The sequence below is a fragment of the Adiantum capillus-veneris genome, chromosome 14 (genome assembly GCF_014529385.1).
Source record: "Adiantum capillus-veneris isolate H3 chromosome 14, ASM1452938v2, whole genome shotgun sequence".
NCBI lineage: Eukaryota > Viridiplantae > Streptophyta > Polypodiopsida > Polypodiales > Pteridaceae > Adiantum > Adiantum capillus-veneris.
In genome coordinates this window covers 149,367,257-149,390,201 of record NC_140944.1, presented here as the reverse complement: position 1 = coordinate 149,390,201, position 22,945 = coordinate 149,367,257, and the positions used below count along the sequence as shown (strand labels likewise).

Here is a 22,945-nt window from a genome sequence, read left to right as displayed (position 1 = left end):
TCAATTGTGTGCCTTGAGCTTCCTTTGTCTTCTCCAAGCTGTGTGCGTTTCTCTGAAACCCTGATTCCAACAAGCCACGCTATGGAGTGGACTATGAGTACTCTTCCACCTTGCATGAAAGTACTTAGACAAAACTTTTTGTTGTTTTGTGAGAATGGTATTCGCCACTCCTTCTCTACTATAGACTCTTTTAACTCCTCAAGATTTTCTAAATTTTTTGGACCGTCCACCAAGTCATCCACACTTTGCCCAGATTTGGGACCTTCTGATCAAGGTTGCGAATTGCAAACATAACGGGTATCATTACGTGGTATGCATCCATTACACTCCTCCACCAAGCAGGCTTATTTATGGATCCACATAAACTTGTAATTTTCTCTTTCACTCGTTCAGATTGGTCAAGCTACTATTCGTCAAATTTTGTGTAGATGAAATTATCAATCACAACGCTCTTATTTTGTAGGAGTGATTCCAATGTGTAATAGTGCATGTAAAACCAAGTATCAACATGCAATTTCAACATAACTGACATGTGCATCATGTACTAATCAAGCACTCTTTGTCGTTTCAACATGGATTTCACAACTTGCAACGCTATGTTAATTATTTTGGCAAACCATGTAGCTTCTTCACTAACATACCAATCTTTTAGCACCGAGTTGAAACTGCGTGTATTGACCATTGGCGTAAATGTGTGGAAGCACTTTTTGATGATGTTACCAGTATTTTTACAATTCTTTGCATTGTCCATGACTACTTGAATGGCACGTTCAACACCAATTTCTTTAATTACATTAATCAAGACCTCAACAAAATATTTTCCACTTTTATAGCACTAAGATTGTGATAGCTTTTATAAACATCGCTCCCCTTCAACAAATCAACATAACATTGATTAGTACTCTTCTCTAAATATTTGACCAATCATCACTGGCAATGTGTACCCTAAAAGTGATATATTCCCAAGAAGTTTTTTGGAAACACGCTCTTTTACTTTGGCGTAACATTTTTTCAAGAGATCATTCCGTATTGTGTGATACAAAGGGGCTGAAAATCCTAGACCATACTCACCAATTTTCTTCCATGCATGTTTCCAATGATGGCTGTCAACCATGAGTAATACATTCCTAGTGAAAAAGTTGCTTTTACAAGTGCATTTTGTGCCTCTTCTAGCGTACCTGTTCGAAAGCTTTGGTGCAATGATCTTTGTCACATTTGCCCAAGCCCAATCTCATTGCACTTGGAAGTAACTGTGCGCTCCTTGCCACACTGTCGAAGCAAGGGACTTGCCGTTACACCGTGTGCGAGCCATAGACGGCTCCAAGCACACAACTAGCTTAACTAGTAAACTCAAAAGAGGGCAATGGTGTGTCACTCACCGCTCTATGCTCCTACCGTGGAGGATTCCTCACCGCGAAGAAGAAGGAGACGCCGCTACGTCGCGCTCAACCGCTTCACCGCCGTCGTGCCACCGCAATGCTCGATCGCACTCTCTCTCTCTCTCTCTCACACACACACACACACACATACACACACACAAGGAGGTGAAGAAGAAGAAGATGGAGATGGAGATGGAGCAAGAGCACTCCTCTATTGCACAAATGAGAGAATGAGTGAATTTTAGGTTTAGTTGGCTTTTATATGAGCTCACCCCATTCACACTTGGGCGCCCATGCTTAGCCAACTAATCCCTTGAATGTCCCAGTTAGAGTGTGCCTCTCATCGGCGATCACTCTTACCCTTTTCCTATTGGTCCGACAAGCCCGGTACTTGACTCTACCAAATACATAATACACGTCCGTCGTAGGTGATGGGGTGTCTGTGAGCCGTGAGGGTTAACATGCCCCCCTTCCTGATGTAGATTCCGTCCTCGGAAGCTATTGAGTTGAAGCTCGTTCGTCGAGGTGGAAGAGCATTTGAGATGAATGTCCTTAGCCTTCTTCAGTCACTGCAAAATCAAACAACATTGGCACAGTAATTGCATTCTCATAAGTGATTAAAAAGCATTTGCAGTTTTAGGTAGACAAATTGATTGGTAAAAGAATTTCAAACAATTTGTCAATAATGAACATTAAATTGCAATGTAATCAAATGCATAAACAGATGTAAAGGTAAAAAATTAAACAAGTCTGGGGTCGCTAATTTGACGGTCGAAAGGGACTAGAGATCGAATATTAATACCATGGGTAAGCTTCTTAATTTTCTGTGGTCAATTAAGTTGTTTAATCGCAAGAACCAAGTATTCATGTTCGAGGGCTGACTAGAGGCTATATCTAGAAGACCTTGTAGTTAAGCTACCATAAAAGGAATTTCTCATGAAATCATCGCCTGACTGATTACTTTTTCTTGACCCCCCAAAGTCTTTTCACAGTGATTCAATTTTGATGTGTGTGCTTATTATGTATGCCTTGGGTTTTTTGCTTTTCAAGTAAAAGCGCCCATACTGGGAACCTCTAGGGCTCTAGTACCATAGGCAATACATGTGAGTGAAGTACCAAATCAAGCTGAGATTTCTCTTCCAGCTTAAGATTTTACAGTGTGGCACTTTGATTTTTTGTTTGTTCTTTTTCAGCATTTTAATTTTGTAACTTTGGGGGGTCATATAACACTGATACACCTCCCCAGGCTCATCACACTAGTAAACTCCCTTTATAATACTTAAGCTAAAGGTCAATAGGGTCAAGCCCACTAGAAATCCCTAGTACATTTCACACAATGCTGCCTAAATCGGATTAAGAACCTAAGTAACCATTAATTATTAGGAAGGCATTCCCCATGGTATTACGAGAAGATTTCTAACACCTAACTTGGTCAAACTAGTTTGTCGGACTGCTTGATTTTTAAACCTAGACAAGTGATTATGACAAAAAATTACATTGAATTAAATGTTTGATACTAAGCAAATGCGGTGAATATTAGGCTACCAATCACAATTAAAGCTGACAATCATAGATGCAAAAAAGATAAGGGGCAATGCTAATGGACAAGAAACACCTGTTTGTGTCGATGCTCGCGCTTGATTTGAAGAGTGAGTCGAGATAAAGATTCCATGAAGGTCCAAATCCTAATAATAGCAACACGCTCCTGTACACACTAGGAAACAAAAGGAATACCTCCAGGAGGCACATTAGTGGAAAAAGGTACCAACAGTTATTGAACACAACAAAAAACATAAGGAACCCTAACCTAATTATTTGCACTCCCCCTAGAGAGTCAAGGGAATAGGATATTGTAGAGGTTGGGGGGAAACCCTAAGGCTCAACCCCTATCTTTGTCGTCGAGATAAACAAAGTCATCATCCATGAGACCATATGTGCCATCCGTGTAGTCGTGTAAATTTTCTTCTTCATCATAGGTGCCCATGTTTACTAAGAAGGTCACTATACGCCTATAGTCATCTTGGTCAAAAGGGTGGGCTTGTGCAATGGGAGAAACGCTCTCTACTAAGTATGGATCAGACGTGGTCAAGAGACGTATCAGCCATTCTAACTCCTCAAAATTCCTCTCACATGCTAGCATACCTATCAAATCCCATTCACATGCAAGCACTGGAAAGACAATGTGAAATATTTGTGAAAAGTAACGAGGGTACCTCTCAACCAAGGCACGAGTGGATGACTCTAGCGTACTAGCCATATCTGTACACACAAATAGATGATGGTTAGAGTGCAAATATTACAAGGGTCGTGTTGTTGTGCATAATTTGTTTTTATGATTTGTGTTATGGCTCTTGCTCTTTTACTTTTTTATCTTGTTTTTGTGAGTATAAGGCTTTATATATACATTCCCTAAGATTGGAGATTAAGAGGTCAGGGAGAAAGGTTGAGAGGGAAGCAAGTGAATGATGGATGTCCACAAACACTCCCCTCTTCCTTGGGTAGATCATACCATTTGAAATGATGTCGTCACCCTTTGAAACCGATTGTTCCAGTTGGTAATAGGTGAGGATTTTTGCCAGTAGTTTTCTATTACCCTAGGTGCCTCATCAAGTTGCAAGGGTGGTAAGGTACTCTCCCAGGATCGAACTTGAAGTGGTTCATCAGGTGATTCTTGAACACTGGGAGGTGTGGATTCTTTTGTAGCTTCATGGAGGTCCACTACTATAGATGGAGGCTGTGTAGAAGCTTTACCTGTATGGATGTATTACATGAAGATCTAGAAGCTTTATGGAACTCCCCCCTTCCTGAGCTAGGTGGAATAAATTGGTTTTGCCTTGGAGCCCAAACTAGCTCTGGACTAGGTGTGTAGCATTCACTGATCTTTCCCTTCCCACGGTCTGCCATTGGCTTTAGCGTTACACTGTTTGACTCATAGGGGTTTGTTGTCGATAGGGAAGGACACATTTTACGTTTAGATACCCAAATTTGCTCATTTCCATCATAGTAGCCTTGGGCTTCTAATAGTTGTTTTGGAATCCATCGTGATTTTGTCTTTACTCTCCTAGGGCGCGCTCTTGGTTTTCCCGGGAAATTTTTTCTTGGAATGAATGGGAGGGTTGAGGTAGTTGGAAGTAAGGCTTTGGGGACCCATTGATATGTACTCTTAGGTCGTGCAGGTTGAGTACTTGAAATATTACTGCTTTCTGCAACTACAAGTGTTGAAGTGCTAGATTCATGGGTAGCCGGCAAAGACGAGTTAACCACCTTGGCTTGTGAATGTTGGCTATCCTTTAACTTTGCTAGAGTTTGCAACGTAGGTGACTTTGCTTCATTGATAGGGGTAAGAGTCGATGGTCGCGTCGTGACACTACCAGTATCCCAATCAATAGTGCATTTGGTTGCCAACATCCACGTGCGTCCCAGGTTTACGTTGCCTTCCATGGCTCCTGCGGGCATGACTAGAAACCTCTGCACTATGCTTCCATGGTCATAGACAACAGGGGTCTGAAGGACTCCAAGAATAGCAGTTTTCTTTTTATTAATGCCCTTGACTTGCATCGTACTCGGGGATAGGGTCGGTTTCCCTAATTGACACCAAACTCCATAGGATATAAAATTGTGTTTAGCTCCTGTATCTAATAAGGCATTGTATAGTACTTTCCCATAGGGGCTATTTAGCTCAATTGGGTATCGTAGGGGTGGCTCAGATTCTAATGAGTTGTCATCTGTGTCCTCGAAAAATGCTTGCGTGATTCCCAGATTAGCCTCTCGTTGGCGTCTAAGACGTTGTTATCATTCTCTAGCCTCAACTCTTGCTTGGATTTTTTTAAGCTCTGCATGTTCCTTGGCAGCCTTCTTTTCATGGATGGCTTGCAACTCTTCCTGGCTTAGAGGATCATAATATCTTTTGAATTTACTCCCATTAAGGAATCCAATGGTTTCACCTCCATCTCGAGTTTCCACACGAATGGTACCTTGCGGGGTAATTTCACACACTCGATATGGTCCCTTACCAGCATATTTCAATTTCTTCTTTTCATTACGTACCCCGTACATAAGAACTTTATCACCAACCTTGATGTCTTTATCTTTTAAATGGCTATCAAACCACTTCTTTCTCCTATCCTTCTCCACTAGAGCATTTCGCACAGCTAATTGCCTCTCTTCATCTAGCCTTTCTAGGATATATAATCGCTCCACTAAGGGGTTACCATCCCAACCTTCTTGAGAAGCTACTCGAAGACTAGGAATGACAAACTCCCATGGCATAACTGCTTCTTGGCCATACACCATCTTAAACGGTGTGCAATTAATAGCAACTTTATACGCAGTACAATAAGCCCATAAAGCTGATGTAAGCTTTAGGTCCCAATCAGTGCGATGAGCCTTGACCGTCTTTGTCAAAATGGAGATGAGAGTTTTGTTGGTACTCTCAGCTTGGCCATTTGCTTCGGGATAATAGGGTGTAGACTTGTGGTGAGATATCATGAAGTTTGATGTAAGTTCTTTTATTACTTCATTTATAAAATGAGTTCCATTGTCACTTACAAGTTCAAAGGGGCATCCAAAACGTGTGATAATGTTCTCAAAGAGGAGCTTAGCTGTTGTTTTTGCATCCGCCTTTCGTGTTGCTGTTGCTTCAGCCCATTTGTTTACATAGTCGGTAGCGACAATGATATAGCGTGATTGCGTGTTACGTGCAGCCGGACTAATCGGTCCTACAAAGTCTAAGCCCCACTTTTCAAATGGTTGGGTTACCTTGATGGGATGTAGAGGCATCCTATCCCTTCTGTGTGGCTTGTTGAAGCGTTGGCATTCATCACATCCCTTTGCAAAAAGTGATGCATCCTTAAACAGATTGGGCCACCAATAGCCTGACTGTAAGATCTTTCGGGCATTCAACTTTCCTGAAACGTGACCACTTGCTACGCCCATGTGTGCCTCTTGTAGAATATATAAATACTCATCCTCGCGGGCACAACGTCTAAGAACATCATCTTTTCCTCTCTTATAGAGAGTTCCAGCCAGTAAGCAATAGGGTTCGCATTCCTTGATTAATTTTCGAGCTATATCTTTTCGCAGTTCTTTGGGTGGAAAACCATTAACTAAGAAGTTAACAATCTTTTCACTCCATTCAGGCATTGTCTCAACAATGAACAAAGGAGTATCAGGCAATTCATCATCAACCCCCGTAGGAACATTTAGGGGCTCTAATGTCAAATGCAGAAGAGCTCGCCATTAGGGATACGAGATAAATGATCCGCCATGACATGTTTCCTCCCAGGCCTCACAACAACGGTGAAGTCAAACTCAAGAAGAATTAACAACCATCGTGTAATTCGACCTGTGGAACACGGCTTGTTTACCAAATATAGCAATGCTTGATGATCAACATAAAACACAAACTTGGTAGCAAGAAGGTAATAGCGAAATTTCTTTACTGCATAAATCATAGCTAGACCTTCGCGCTCTGTAGTAGTGTAGTTCATCTCGGAATCATTTAATTGGCGACTTACAAAGCTAATAGGGTAGTCCAATTTATGTTCTCCTGGTTGAGTTAGAACACACCCAATAGCAAAATTTGATGCATCAATATGCACATGAAAAGGTACATTCCAATCGGGTGTTCGCAGGATTGGAGCACTTGTTAGGGCCTTCTTTAATAACTCATAAGATTGATGACATAATTCCGTCCAGTGAAACTCGATAAGAAGCTTGTACAATGGACGCGCTATCTCGACAAAGTTTAAAATAAACCTTCGATAATAACCAACATGGCCCATAAATCTTTGAACTCCTTTATAGTTCGTAGGTGGTGGCAAATCGGCAATGGCTTTAATCTTACTCTCATCTGTGGATATCCCGTTCTTGGACACTATATGCCCTAGAATGACTCCATGCTTAACCCAAAATTGGCATTTGAAAGGGTTCAATGAGATGCGATAAAATCTGCTCCTTTCAAATATTTTTCATAGATATAACAAATGCTTCTCCCAAGAAGAATAAACACAAAGGTCGTCTAGGAAAGCTTCACAAAACTCCCTTAGAAATTCTTTAAACGCAGTGTTTATTAATCGTTGGAATGTAGCAGGGGCATTCGTTAAGCCAAAAGCCATAACACGAAATGCAAACACTCCAAACTCTGTGAAAGAAGCAGTTTTAGCTTGGTCCTCTAATGCAATTGTGATTTGATTGTAGCCAGAGTACCCATCTAAAAATCTATAAGCTTCCTTGCCCGCAACTCTTTCAAGCACATGTTCTGAATATGGCAAGGGATAATGATCTCTCCTAGTAGCTGCATTAACTTTCTTGAGGTCCAGGAACACTCTTAGTTTCCCATTCTTTTTTGGCACAATGACTATTGGAGAAACCCATTCTGAGTGCTCAATAGGGTATATGAATCCACATTGGATAAGTTTTTCAATCTCCTCTTGTACAATTTTGGCGTACTTAGGATTCATTGGATAGGGTCGTTGCTGGACGGGTTTAGCAGTGTTGATCATGGGAATTGTATGTTGCACCACAGAAGGTGGAACACCCTTCATGTCATGATATGTCCAAGCAAAGATATCCTTGTATTCCTTGAGGAGCTCCTTAAGTACAGCCTCTTCAGTTTCGGTAAGGTCTTGAGCAATAAAGACTAGTTTAGACTCCTCACCTGGTTCTGCTAATTCTATCTCTTTAACTACCGTTGGACCATCATAGACTCCACTGCTTTCATTGGTAGGTATTCGTTGGGCCTTGGCATACACAACCTTTCACTCCCCCGTGGTATAAGATTTAAAATGTTCAGGAGTCGTATGTAAGTCAGCAGGCTCTTGTCCTGACGGAGACCTTTCTTTTAGTTCTGCCTCCTTTTGTTGTTGTGCTATCTCTTGGTTTTGACGTCTTCTTATAGTTCGACTCAATTTCGGCTTGTAACCTCCAATTGAGGGAGGTCAATGGGTCGCGGGCTGCAACACATGACACTCTGGAGATGTTCACCCCAACTATCTACTAGCTTTCGATGAGCATCACATGCCCCTAGATAGCTAAGCCATTCTGCAATAGATCTTTCCTTGTTTATCCTAGCTCTCACATTTGCTCGATATCGTCGTCTCTTATATGACCTTTGTTTCTTGTTAAGGTTTTGATTTTGGTAAATGTTTGAACTCGACTCGGTTGATAGGTCTTCGCTTGTATCTTCTTCACTCTCATATAAATTACCATAGATTGGTCGTACTAGACCTTGAGTGTTCAGTTTCTATACTTGGCTCACTCGATGTTTCCTCAGGTTCTGAATCTATTTCTCCCTGAGATTCCGTTTCTGATGTGTAATGGCCTGAAGCCTTTGAGGAATCATTGGTTTCACTCTCAGGTAGGTGTGCCTCTTTCTTATCATCGGATGTTACATGCGCTACACCTAACATGTTTACTGGTGCAATGTGTGGTATCTCTTCCCCATCTGGTGTTACCCAGGTTGTTCCTCTAGCTCCCCATGTATGTATAGTTGCCGCTAGGTGTACCCAATCGACATTGTTTGACTCAGCCATTCCGGGTAGGATATCCATACAAGGAGAGTTCTCCCCAATATCCGTGTCTTCGTTACACGTGTAACAATACTGTAATGGAGCTGAGTGAATTGTTGTGTCTGATTGATTATCAATGATGAATTTTTTTCCTAGAGGATGCGTTCGACCACTTAAAAGATCAACTCGAATGACAGAGTCTTGGAACTATAAGTAGATGTGGTTTTTGGACCAGTCATGCACCATTTTTGCTTCCCTCATGAATGGACGCCCTAAGATCATCTCAAATGACATAGGATGCTTGGAAAAATCCATAACAATGAAAGTCTGCCTTACCTTGTGTCCCAAGACCTTGATTCTGAGATCCTTTAGCATTCCAATAGGCGTAACAATAGATCCATTAGCCATTTTTACCACTACGCTTGTGGCTTCAAGGTGAGGTCGCCCCATAGACTCCCAAAAACTCTTTGTCACCATGCTGACTCCCGCACCACCGTCAAGGACCCCCTTTACAGTTAATCCTTTAGTAGTGATTGGTAGAGTAGCATTAGATTCATCACCTTCAAAGTATTGCCCCAACTTGTTAACGGGTAGTTCAATTACAGATTCATGTCCCGCTAGGTCAGATGGTGGTGCTAAATGTTCCTCATCATTCATTACCGAGTCAGGTTTGTTTATATGTGCAAACTGTGGTAATCCGGCCTGTAATTCTCCATTGAGGAAGGCTCGAAGAGCTGAGACTAGCTCGGGGTCTTTATATAGTTTGGACATGATGGTGGTTCTAGCTTCTGAAGACATGAAATCCACAACGATGATCTGAAGACATCAAATGATCTATGCCACAACGATTACAAGTGAGTATTGGCATTGCCAATGCACTCCCTTGACTTGTTTGCATTAGTGCGGCATTCTTTTGCATTCTAATGGGGCACTCAGCTACTCGATGTGGTCCACCACATTCGTAGCACTGAAGAGGTGGTCTCTTGGTAAAACTATTAATGTTTTGGCCTCTTGCTGCTAGCGCAGTAGCTTGATATACCGGTTTGATTTGTCCCCAATGGTCTTCCATATAGTACATGGGACACTCCTCAAGCATGTCGACTCCATAGGTGATACTAGAGTCTATGTCCTCTTCGCAATCTACATAAGTATTAGATGACTCGCAACCGATTTGGTTCATAGGTGTAACTCTTGGATGAGGGGGTTGCGGTCCTAGCACTGGAGGTGGCAACGGTGTGGTTTGGACCACATTTTGGGTTCTAGGGACCATGTGCTGTAATGGCAACTGTTGCTCCATGGGTGGGGTAGGCATCAATGCAGGAACTCGAGGTGAGTCTGCCCAAGCTATAGGCGGTCTATTTTCCATGATGCGTTTAAGCATTAGGCAATCCTTCGCTTGATGGCCATACCTACCACACGCGTTACAAGTCCCGTTAAACTTTACTCTGAAAGTAGGGCATTCACTCGTAGTATGTGGGCCCAAGAAAATTGAGCACCATTGTTGCTCCCTTCTTGGATACATATGAGTGTTTTGTGGAGCACGATTACCCCTAAGGCTTTCTTGGATGGCGTTGGTGAGATCTGCCAAAGTCATCTCAGATATCGTTTGCTCTTTCACGATTGGATTCATCTTCATTGGCTCATGCCCTGATGCTTGCGAGCTACTAGACTTCGGCTCGGCAGACACTCTTTCTCCTACAATCATTAAATTATCCTCCAATTGGATTGCATTCATGGTGACTGCTTCCCAAGTAGTGATACCTCTAATGACTAGGCCATTATAGATACTTTCATGTCGTAGTCCCCTAATGAATCTATCGAGCAATTGGTTGTTGTTGAATCGCTCGTTTGGATTGCATCGAGAATTCAAATTCTTTAGGCGACTAATGAAGTCTCTCACGGATTCACCTTCTTCTCGTTGGGCTTTCTGGAGCTGAGAGGCTACACCCCAAAGTACTCCCTCTCGTATGTATTCTTTTAAGAACAGTCTCCTAAGAGTAGAGTAGATAGTTTTCTCTTCTACTCTTAAGGTTCTATACCAATCTCCAGCCTTTCCGCTTAGGGTCAAACTCAAAGCCTTACACTTATGTAGCTCATTGTGCTCTTCCAAGGAATCGCACACATGTTCAAAGACTTCCATATGCTTTCTAGCATCTCCGTCTCCACTGAATTTTTGTTTGAGCTTAGCTACTTGAACTGCCTTGCTCCTAGGCTTTCTATCAGGTGCACTACGCATGTTTTCCGCAATAGAGCGACCGATAGTTTGAGCAAATGCTGCCAAATCTCCTATTTGAGCAGGTATAATGGGTGTATGTGCTCCTCGAACCACATGTGAGATGGGAGTTGGCCTTGGCCTTGGCATACGCGCGGCTCTTGGGTCCCAAATTTCGTAGGGTGGTGTACCAGATGGTGGTCTAAAGTTTACAGGCGTGGCCCTAGGCATAGGGGGTGCCTGATATGGCATGTTATTATTAAGTGGCATGGCTCCACTTGTATAAGAGCTTGGATAATTCCATTGTGGATTGTAAGCTCTTGGAATAATCGGAGGTGTAGGAGCTACATGAGGCTGAGGTACGACAGGTGCACATGATTGATACATACATGTAGGTATAGTTGGGGGCACTGTGCTACTAGGCATCGGCGCCGTGTTAACAAATGAACTCCATGTTGTACTTCTTGTAATGCTCACCATTGGGATATGCATGGTAGCTGTAGTGTCACTAAGAGAAAGATGAGCTAGATTTGGGAAGGTAAAGCTGCCAGTTGAGGGCTCAGATTGTACTGAGGCTCCTGGCGAAACAACATATGGAGGATCAATGGGGCTCACTGAGGGAGTCTTCATTTGGGACAGGGTTGGTTGGTTGGCCTTTCCCGTATCCAAGAATCTCATTAGACCTGTTGAAGGCATGTTGATCCCTGTGTTCAGTCTTTCTAACTCGACAATCCTATGGAGGACATCACAGACTTTCTGTTGTTGGTCATCTATGCTAGTAGCACCCAATGTGGATTGTATAACATCTAACCAACCCACATGATAGGTGTGTCCTGTGTACCGATCAGTTAAAGCTTCTGCTTGTAGGTCATACTCCCAATTTTCGTTTAGGAATATCCCATCTAGGCCTGACGTGCTGGAGGTTTCCCTTGAAGTGGAAGCATTATTGCTCCCCATAGCTTGCCCCTCCGTGACTGCCACCTTGGGAGCACTCGGTTGCTCGACTAGTATGATTGTTGTCATAGGAGCCTTTGCTTTCAAGGCTCGACTTTGTTCTAGCTTTCGTAGGTTCTCAATTTCCCTCTCCCTTGTTGCTTGCATATAGCGTTCGATCTCTTGCACTTCGGCAAGACTCCTACCCTCGGGTAGTAAAACCTCAGAGGGAGATAGTCCTAAAGGATCAGGAGGTGCAGTGGATGGAACATTCACATGCACACTCTCAAGAAGCATAGGGTCCATTTTAGGCATGAATGACGAATTTACTTCCCCACTCCCTTCATTTATTTCATTAACCGCATGTTCGGAGCGAGTAGCTCTACTAAGGGTCTCTTTTAAGCGGCTAAATACGCTGGACCCGGGCCGTGGGCCCATGGCATGCATGTCTTGACTTGAACTATCAGGGTTTGGTGTAGGATACCCCTCCATGACTTTGTAGTCAGAGGAAGAATCACTAGACGCGATATGAGGATCTTGGGTCGCGCTACCTTGAGTCCCGGCCGAAGGTCCAGAACCTAGGGTGGAGGAATAATGGGTGCTCGCGTAAATGGAGGCACTACCAATATGCTCGTGCTCTAACACTCGTCCAGAGCGTAGGTTCATATGACTTGGATCCCCTAGAAGTGTCAGTGAGGGCCCGTGAAGGCTGCTCACCTAGTAATTTTGGGTGTTTTGCAACCCAAGTCTTTTCTTATTTATTTTATTTTTGATTTTTTGGTCCTTTTTTTCTGACCCAGCTAGAAAATAGAATGTATGATAGCTCAAAACGAGCGTCTCAGTCAGAGGGACATGCCGTGCTTTACAGCCCTCCGTTTGGTCAGTTTATGCCCTCGGAATCCCTAAAACCGTCAATTTCTAGTAGGGAACTAGGCCCAAATTAGAAAGTCTAAGGGTGCAAGTGGGAAGAGAAGGGAGGAGAGTGGAGGACTTGCCCCACATGCTCTCATTCCCTCTTGAGGGGGTAGGGTATCTATATAAGAGTGAGTCAAGTATATATCATAAGACTGAGGACTGAGGCTTGGGCTTGGGCTTGGGCTTCCCAATCCCGATCAAAATTTTAGTGTAGCCCCCCAGTCACTCACGAGTCACTCACGCTTAAATATTTTCGTTTCTTTTTTTTTATTTTTTGAAATTTAATTTAATTTTTTTTTTTTTTGGGCGATGACCGCGCGCGGTTTAGGTGACCCTTTCTTGGCCACACACACTCTCACCTACCTAACCTCCCAATCAACAGCTCACAGACAGCTCACTACCTTATCTACTTACTAACAGTGCTGCTAACCACTGACTAACTGCTTACTGACAGTGAGCTAACTGTCCACCTACTTCCTCTCTCACTACCTTACTGTGCAAAGACTGTGTGCAACCAAACCTTGATAGAAAACTGTGTACGGACTGTGTGCAAACAGAAATTGCTAGCTGCCTTCCTACTTATTCATTCACTGCAAACAAGCTAACGACTACTAATTGTGCAAAGACTGTGTGCAAACAGAAAACACAACATTATGCAGAAATCACAGGACTTGCAAACAACACAGAAATTAACAACTTACAGAAAAACAACTCATTCCTCTTCCTCTTCCTCTTCTTTCCTACTACAAACAACTCATAGGAGAAGCACAAAGTGCCTCTTGGGCTTAGTGCAGGGCGATTCCCCGGCAGCGGCGCCAAAAATGTGCGCTCCTTGCCGCACTGTCAAAGCAAGGAACTTACACACACACACACACACACACACACACACACACACACACACACACACACAAGGAGGTGAAGAAGAAGAAGATGGAGATGGAGATGGAGCAAGAGCACTCTTCTATTGCACAAATGAGAGAATGAGTGAACTTTAGGTTTAGTTGGCTTTTATATGAGCTCACCCCATTCACACTTGGGCGCCCATGCTTAGCCAACTAATCCCTTGAATGTCCCAGTTAGAGTGCGCCTCTCATCGGCGATCACTCTTACCCTTTTCCTATTGGTCCGACAAGCCCGGTACCTGACTCTACCAAATACATAATACACGTCCGTCGTAGGTGATGGGGTGTCCGTGAGCCGTGAGGGTTAACAGTATCATTGATTGGTAATGTATCTCCTTGAGCATGTTGTTGTATAGTATTTGTTGGTGTCACCATAGGATCATTATGATGGGTAGTTGGCTCTGGCTGTTCTTGGCATGCATTAATAACAAATTTCCCTACCTTGTGTTTTTTGCCATCCTTCTTTGCGATCTCTTCTCTCAAATTTTTTGCAGTTGCAAGTGTCTGAAAATGATTGCATTTGCAACAACTCTTTTTAAAGCTACCCAAAAAATGGTCCCTAATAAATGGAGCCCTGCCTGATTTTGTGTTGAAGCAAAATTTACATTGTCACTCTTGATATCGATCGCATAAGTTGTGAGTGAGCAAAAACTCACTTTTTGCCAGGTGCTTTTTTTTTCTTAACTTCGTACCACTTGTGCTGGCATTTTGGTCCATATATTAAAACAATTCTCTACTTTCTGATATATTAAAACTAATAGAAAGCAATAAAATTTACACATTGTGTGTTTTGCAATGCACTCTCTATCTGACATTATGCATAAAACAAAACTATGATTTTTTCAATGCAGTTACACATTTGAGGATTACTTTTACACTCTCCGATTTGCAAACAATAAGATATTTAAAAACATCACATTGTCTATATGTAGAGGTCTAGAGTTTTTTTTTCTCACTTATTTTCACATGAAACATAGAATGATCAACCTAGACATTGGAACAATGATAATCATTTGCAAAACACAAAGAAAAGTAACAATATGTATGATTTCAACCTCATGCACCAATAGTGTTTCACAGTACACAATGCACTCTCTATCTAACATTATGCATAAAAAAGAACTATGAAATCTTCAATACAATTACACACTTGAGGACTACTATTACCCAATCAAAGATAGAAGTCCCCCTTATAAATTCAATTGAATATATTAAGGTATTTCACAAATTTGTGGCATTCTTATTATTGCCAAAGTGTCCTTGAGTAGCGACACTTCAATATGGTTTGGCAAGTGGTCACTTCTATTCATTGCATTATCATGAAACAAGTCCTCATCCATGGATGCTACATTGATATCAAACATTTGTTCCTATCTATCTCCATCACCCTTAGATGAAATCTTCCTAGGATAGTTGCTATCTTTTCTTTGCCCTGACTCCATCACATAACCAAGTCTATGTGAAGATGCATCTCTTAGTCATTTTCTTTTGAACAAAGTTTTTCTGGGTATTTGTATCTTGGTTACCCATTTTTGGTTGTGTAGATTGGAAGGTGGATGGAGGCCACTATGCTTGTTTCCAAAGATTGGGCTATAGTTGAAGTCATCTTGTCCAAGTGAATTGGCTTGTAACTTTCCTCTTTTATGTACTGTATATTATATTAAGGATTTTGAAAATTTTTAGCGTATTGTACTTGAGTTTTAAGGTGTTGTGTAATTTTATTTTTAAAATGCATATTCAAGATGGAACATGTCTATAAAAGGGGGACCACCTCCTCATTTTACCATTTTCATCTGAGCATTGCAGAGAGACCTAGCATACCCAATTACGCAAAGAGAAAGCATGGCTGCAACTAGTGCTTTAGATGTATTCCTTAGTGAGGCTGGGCATGCAAATCGCCCTGAGCTTCATGCATTTTACACAACCCAAAACGATTTAGAAACCACCTTGACCCTCTACTCTCAATCTCTTGAGCACATCACTTGAGCACATCACTTGATGTGCTCAATCTCTTGAGCACATCACTTCATACATTTCCACGTGCATGGGGAGATTCATTGTTGAGTTACCAAACCGGCAAGGGCAATGGGTCCCTAAGGGCCTTCTGCACCTCATCTACAAAGGGGACAAGCCATTTCATCAGCGGCTTGCACGCTTTGCCACCATAGCACAACCCGTCGGACAATATGTGCGGCTTGAAGATGATGATGTGCGAGCAATGTGTAAGGGGAAGATCGGAAACACATTTTTCTCTCTCCAGGCCATAATGATCTTCCTCCTTTACGAGTGACCAGCAGGCCCTGACGTAGTGCTACCACACTTGCAGATCGGCGGGGTCCTGGCGGATGTGAAGGACCCCAAGCCCGCGCCCATTGACACATCCGCAGAGGAGAGGAGGCTTTCCTTGAACTACCTTGTAGGGATTCAAGGCCTCTTGGAGGCCTCTCCATCTGTTGGTTCGTCCTTGCGGCCGCCAGAAGGAACCAGCACTCGGGATGCCATCCCTGAAGTAGAGATTACCCGTTTCTCCTCCATTGTGGTGGGTGGGGAGGAGTTTGTGTTTTTACATGATCTGGAGAAATTCTTTGAGCTTCGCATGGATGAGTGTTTCGCCATCCTCGATGCCCATGGCAAGTTTGAGGTTGATACCACCACCTCCCATGACGATGATCTCCTACTGCTTATGGGGAATACCGTGGCGGACACAGTGGCAATTGCACAAGCTGAGGTGGCAGCGACTGAGTAGGCCAAGTTCTCTAAGGAGGAGTTTGTGGCCGTGCAAGTCATGTGTTTGGATAAACGCACAAGAGTGGATTCACCATCACCTGATACAACACCTTTTTTGCTTGATCCAAAGGGGAAGTCAAGTGTGGATCTTTACTTGCACTCGGATGCTGATGAGGAGGATCGTGACAAGAGGTATAGATTCTCACTTAACTTTGATTGTTACAATTGATTTTTTTAATGTTATAACTTTTTGCCATATTTCGCACAAATCCTATGTTTTGCAGGATGTTTTGGAGGTTGATGCCTGGGCGTAACGGTCAGGGGGGAGGAGGACGGCGTTTGGACCTCAAGCGGCACTTTCTCACTACCTCGACACACTTTCGACTAGTGACGTGGTGTTTGTGCATGCCGACTACTCCCCAAATGGACGCTACAACATTTTTTCCCTTCGTTCACTCTCCAAGGCCTTGTGCTTAACAACCCTTGCCCAATCAGCCAACCTTGTAGTGCTTGTAAAGAAAGATTTTGCAATATCCACTTTCGGTGTCAACTTTCACGGGCGCCTCATCGCCCATGTCGGCATGAACCAAGATGTAGGGGTTAATGACACCCAAAAAATTACAACCACTTTGCTTAACAGGGAGCCACCCCAAAAGGCCAAGCGCCAAAAAATTGTAATTCGAAAGATCCTAAAGCAAAAGCTGGATATCATGTAAAGCATTGATTTCCTTAATGAATCTACTTTTTGGTGTCTATGACTCTCTCTTACTTGAAAGCTTTTGAATTTGTTATATGTTTGGCTTCCAATGTGTTTATGAGAAGCACCCGTGCTTAGTGAATCATGCAGTTTTTGATGCATGCTGGGTTGGAAAGCATGTTGGCCAGCCAACTTGCATTAAATCACGGGGAAAGTTATTGATATACCTACAAAAGGGCTTGGGAGGCCCCAAAATGGGCTGCCACATGGGAGCGCATCTGGGTCTTCCATAAGCATATGGAAGGGGCAAATGCACGCCCTTGTGGCAGCCCATTTTGGAGCATCTCAAGCCCTTTAAAAGGCTTATCAATACCTTTACCCATGAATTAAGACAAAATGGCTAACCAACATTCACTCCAACCATAGATCCTTTCATAACCAAGCTGTTGTACAAGCCCAAATAAATTTCAGGTGCAAAACCAAAACTAATTACATGTATGCTTCAAAAAATCTATGCTACATTGACTTAGTGGGGCATGCACTTCCTGATGCATCCAGGCTATTTGAAGCATTGAAGCAAGGGAAATATCCTGAATGCAAGGCAAAACATACTAGAAAGCTTTGGAAAGACCTTGGCAGGCCCTAAAAATGGCTGCCGCAAGGGCGCGCACTTGGTCCCTTCATCGGCCTGTGGAAGCACCAAATGCGCGCCCTTGTGGCAACCATTTTGGGGGCATTCCAAGCCCTTTCCAAGGCCTTCTAGAAACTTTTACCATGCATTCAAGATATTTGGGTTGCAATAGTGCTTCACATAGCTTGGATGTATCAGGAACTGCATGCTTGACTTAGCCAAGGTGCTTAACGTAGGCAAGTTTTCCCAATGCCAAGCTTTAAGCTACATACATAGAAAAGAAGGTAGGCAAAACATGGACCACTGCTACATCGCATGGTACACAATTAAAGCAATACAATGCACAAAGAGTAGAGTATACAATCAAAAGACGCTTATATTTAAATTCTTCCCAATATTGGAAGTTCCTTAAATACAAAAATGGTTTGATGACTAATTACAAGCTAATGCTCATGGCGCAAACGGCGAGCAAGCTGCATATCCTTGGGCATAATCGTTACACGCTTTCCATGGATGGCACATAGGTTCGCATCCTTAAGTATGCTAGTTAGATATTGCTCTGCTGCCTCTTGGACGGCCTCTATGGCCACGACGCCCATCCGAAACTCAGTGTTGTACATTTGCAAAACCTCCCTGCAAAGACTTGCAAAAGGGCCCCTCCGAATCAAGAGCTCGGTGCTCTTCTGATAGTGGCGAATCTCTGCAAATGCACGGCTACGCTTTCGCACCTTCTGAGGTCAACGAGGAGGTGCATTTGTTGCACGGGGCAACTTGCTTCCTCTTCTTGTATACAATGCTCTTTCTCTTTTTCAGCCGCATAGGCACCTCCAGCACCTCATATTTTGAGTCCACCCACTCTTCATCTGATTCGTGCTCTTCACTATTGTGCGGATGTGATGGTGTGGGTCCACTCCCTTTAGGGAGTGTCTTACCCCCAATAGACATGTGAGTGGCATAAGTTTGTATTTTGATCCCAACCCATGGGGGATCATCATCCGTTTGTGTCTCTTCGGAGCCTTCTGACCGCTGTTTGTGGTTATTTCTTTCTTTTCCTTGGTCGCTCTCATCCATCGTGTTGCCCTCAAAATTGTTTAAGTCCGATGAATAGACAACAAGGCGATGCTTCCTTCTCTCTTTTCCTGCTGTAGAGGACTGACCATGTTGATTTGAAGCTCCAGCTTCTTCTGTGTGGAGCTCAACTTGAACCTATGAAGCTCCAGCTTCTTGTGCTGGAGCTGGGATTCATTGGCCATCCGGGCCCTCTCGATTTTGAATCCTTGCCGTTTGTTTTGTTCTTGCCATGGTAGCACCTAGTATGGAAAATGACAAAATGAGCGCCTTCAACCTTTAAATAGGGGTTTTTGAGATTTGGGCCCTTTCACACTATGCGGCCAATTAAGTGAAAAACTCAAATAAACCAATTGAATTTAACAAGTAAACCTGGATCATGCGGACGGCTGACGCAACACCCAAACGCTTCCATTTCGATCCTTAGTTACACGCCAAGCCTCATGGCCCAGGGCCGCTTGCGAGCGTTTCCACTTCTCGGATACTGCAATACGGGAGGCCTTGCGTAACTGCTTTGCTAACATCGACTCTCTTGCATTCTCAATAGTGCGAGTTCTCCCAAAGGTGTGCCTAAAAAACCAGTTAAACATCTCTTAGAGGTAGTTGGAGTGTGAACCACCACCACCTTGCCGAGTATTCTTGAAGTAGACTCCTTTTGCTCGATAGTGGGACGATGGAAGAAAAAGTCACTTGATTTTCTTCCGCCGGCTTGTGTGAACATTGGGCGACGGCGGAACAAAGAGTGAAAGGTAGAAGCATTTAGCATTTGCATCAATAAAGCATAGTACAAACCATAGCATAAAAATTATTAAATTGAATGCATTTGTTACAAAAGCTCTAACTTGAAGATGATGATGAATCTACTTCCTCTAAAGCCTCATTTCCAAAAATTTCTTGTACATTCATCCATGCTTGCTCTTTGTACATTGCCTTTGCAATACTTTCTCGCCTCTCGGAGCCTACTCCAAGGTCGTTGTAACTTCCTTCAGCGTTGCCTTGTGCACACTCCATAGCCTCCTCTATTCCGACATCCCGTGTTGCCATAAGCTCCATCATGGATGTAGCACCTGCTCTTTGATCCTCTGCCACACGCCCACCATGACCTGCTTCTGCCTCCCGCACCCACTTCATATCAAAAGAATCTCCATGGAAAATACAAAGGTTGTGAAGCACAAGAAAAGCTGCTACAAGATCTGGCACATAGCGTAGATTCATGTCACATCTTTTTAACAAAATTCTAAACCTTGTCTTCAACATTCCAAAAGCTCTCTCAACTAGCATCCTTGTACTTGATTGAATGAAATTCCAGTAGTACTTGAGGCGTAACAGCCCTTCTTTGCACCCTTTGAAAGGCACTAGCATATATGGCCATGCCAGATAAGCACAATCACCAACTGACAATAGCTGCCTTGTTCCCCTTTTGCACATATTTGTCCTAGCTCACTTCTAGTGAAATTCGAGGAGTCATGCACTGATCCGGCTCATCCAACATCAAAATTCCATATTGAACAATTAGTAGATACGGTTAGTTGCAACAAAATAGTGTGGAAACCTTTTCGATTGAAGTAGTCGACATGGTTGTCCCTTGGTGCAATGATGGGAATGTGGGAACCATCTATCACACCAACAACCAAGGGGATTCCTCTTGCATCCTCAAACTCGCGCGCCAATGTCGCAAGTCGAGAGCTTGAAGGCCATCTGATGTACATATCCCTAAGGCCAGATTTCACGATTGCCTTGCAAAAATCAAGTACAATTCCACAAGATATACTCTTGGCACATCCATAAGTGTCACCAAGGCAAGTCTGGTAAGAGCAATGGCTACTCTATCTTCTATTGGCACAGCCTTGCGAAAGTTTGTGGATTTCTTCTGCATGAAGGGTGCAAGCTTCCCACAAAGGTAATTGAAGGTTTCTTTGCTGACCCTTCGACGCCGCTTGAACATGCTAGCATTGTAAGCACTTAGGAGATAGCATCGAACAAAGCCTTGTGGACGTGGGTATGCCCACGCTCGCCGTCGTTCATGACCCCTCCTTCGGTTGGCAATCTTCTCGAGGCTTACAGATCGTGCCATGCACTCGCAAACATGCAACCAAGTTTGCACTATGGACTCATCATTGCGAAAGCTGGGTTCCTTTAGCAATTCATAAATGGCTAAAGAACACAACCATGCACAATAGAGAGCCATTTCCTTGGATATGGCCATTGAATCCTGCAATCATTGAAAGGGTACAAGATATTTAGTTCATGGTCCACTTTAATTTACTGCATTTTTATCAGACTTTGAAACCTTGAGACATTTTCATACACTTTGGAAGCACAACAATAAAATCTGCAAGCTTTGACAAATTACAACAAAACTTTGAAAAAACATAGAAGCTGTGAAACATGGAAAGCTTAAAACTACTTGTCACCCCCCCTAGACTCCTTCAAAAAAGCACTCATAGTCATGTGCATTGCAGCTAGTATATTGAACCTCTCCTTCTCCAAGGCAATATTCTAGCTAGCGGTCTCCTTGACATGCTCCAAGAGAAGTTTCCCTGTACTGGCCATCTCGGCCAAGGACTCCTCGTACTTCGGAGCGACTTTTCGGCTTGAGGACATGGTGGGTTGGGTCTTCTCTTGATGTGGGGAGGGGTTTTCTTCTAAGGTGTCACCAGTTGTTGGGGTAACATCCTCCAATTTTTGATGAAGAAGCGTGGCTAACAAGAGTAATTGTGGCTCTCGCGTGGTAGTATTCATGTCGAACCATTTGCATATATGCCTCCTATCATTACCAGAAATTGAGTTATGGGCTTTGTCCCGACGGTATTGTTGCAATACTGCTTGCCACTTTTTGCGGCAACTTTCACTATCTTTATCAAAGTCAGGGTAAGTGGCGGATAGTTTAGTAGCCACCTTTGCCCATAAATTAATGCTTTGCTTCCCGGGATTATTGAACTCCTCATTCATGCCCCTCCCGGATGTGAATGAGTTGGTCCACCCACCAATCTTTCCACTTTCTTTTCTTGTTGTCGCCGTCATCATCATCTTCCAAGTCGATGGTGCTCTTCTTCTTCGAGACTTTGGGCTTCTTTGTTGTGGTTTGGTTTTGTAGCACAACCTCCTCATTGGTGACTTCTTTCCTCTTCGACGTCTTGGCACGACTTGCCTTGGGCTGAGAAGCTCGCATGGGATTAGGAGTAGGGTTGGGTGATGGAGTGGATGCAACATGATCGGGGATGCACTCCATATTGGAGTTAGGACTAGTGGCACTCAAAGGGGGCGAAGGATGAGAAGGGTGTGTAGCCATAGGAGAATGTGGGCTATGAGCATTTAGAGAAGGAGAGGGATGAGGTGGTGGAATTTGAGATCCATAATTCAGGGGTCTAAACATAAAGGGAGAATTAGGAGAGATGGAGGGAGAGTTCATCATGGCTTGGTAGCCATGAGGTGGCATGTGAAAAGAAGGGTGGGGAAATGGATAGAAAGTGGATTGAGAAAATGGAGGTTCGGAGAGAATAGGGTCGTCAACTTCCCGTTGGGAGTCGAAAAATTGATTTGGGTTGGAGTCCATGGTACCTACATCGCAAAAAAATAATAATGTTAAAGTGCACACAAAGGTGAAATCAATGCATAAAAATGTGAATCGCAAAAGTCAATGTGACCTTAATGAGCCGATTTGCACCGTCGTTGGTTGCTTGACGCTTCAACCCTACAAGAACGCCATATAAAAAATGTTGGTACACCATAGAGCATATCAAACAAGCTTAATATAAAATTACAGCATGTCAAATAAGCTTGAATTTTGAATTTTAAGATAACTCACTATCCTTGAAGAGCCCTCAAATTTACTCTGAGCATGGCCTTGATCTTGCTTGAAGAGCCCCTCAAATGTAAAAGAGCATGGCCTATAGGCTACGTGCATGCACCTCAAATGTAAAAGAGCATGACCTCCTTGATCTGTGTGTTGATGTGACGGCTCACAAGGTAA

The 22,945-nt window shown here is 43.2% G+C and overlaps 2 protein-coding genes across 2 annotated transcripts; both read right to left on the bottom strand.

The window, feature by feature from the left end:
* Positions 1-18,347: 18,347 nt before the first annotated feature.
* Positions 18,348-18,975, bottom strand: LOC147443342 (uncharacterized). The gene is made up of 2 exons (XM_086529496.1): positions 18,837-18,975; positions 18,348-18,604 (listed from the first exon to the last, which is right to left on the bottom strand). Exons 1-2 carry the CDS (start codon positions 18,973-18,975, stop codon positions 18,348-18,350), a joined length of 396 nt encoding a protein of 131 aa, XP_086385622.1.
* Positions 18,976-21,482: 2,507 nt separating this feature from the next.
* LOC147443341 (uncharacterized) lies at positions 21,483-22,528 on the bottom strand. The gene has a single exon (XM_086529845.1). It carries the CDS (start codon positions 22,526-22,528, stop codon positions 21,917-21,919), a length of 612 nt encoding a protein of 203 aa, XP_086385971.1. The 3' UTR covers positions 21,483-21,916.
* Between the last annotated feature and the right edge of the window lie 417 nt (positions 22,529-22,945).

Coding starts and splice junctions, on each gene's coding strand:
- LOC147443341 (XM_086529845.1), bottom strand. CDS start 22,528: ATGGACTCCAACCCAAATCAATTTTTCGACTCCCAACGGGAAGTTGAC.
- LOC147443342 (XM_086529496.1), bottom strand. CDS start 18,975: ATGGATGAGAGCGACCAAGGAAAAGAAAGAAATAACCACAAACAGCGG. Junction 18,605..18,836: donor CACTCACATGTCTATTGGGG/GTAAGACACTCC, acceptor GTGCATTTGCAG/AGATTCGCCACTATCAGAAG.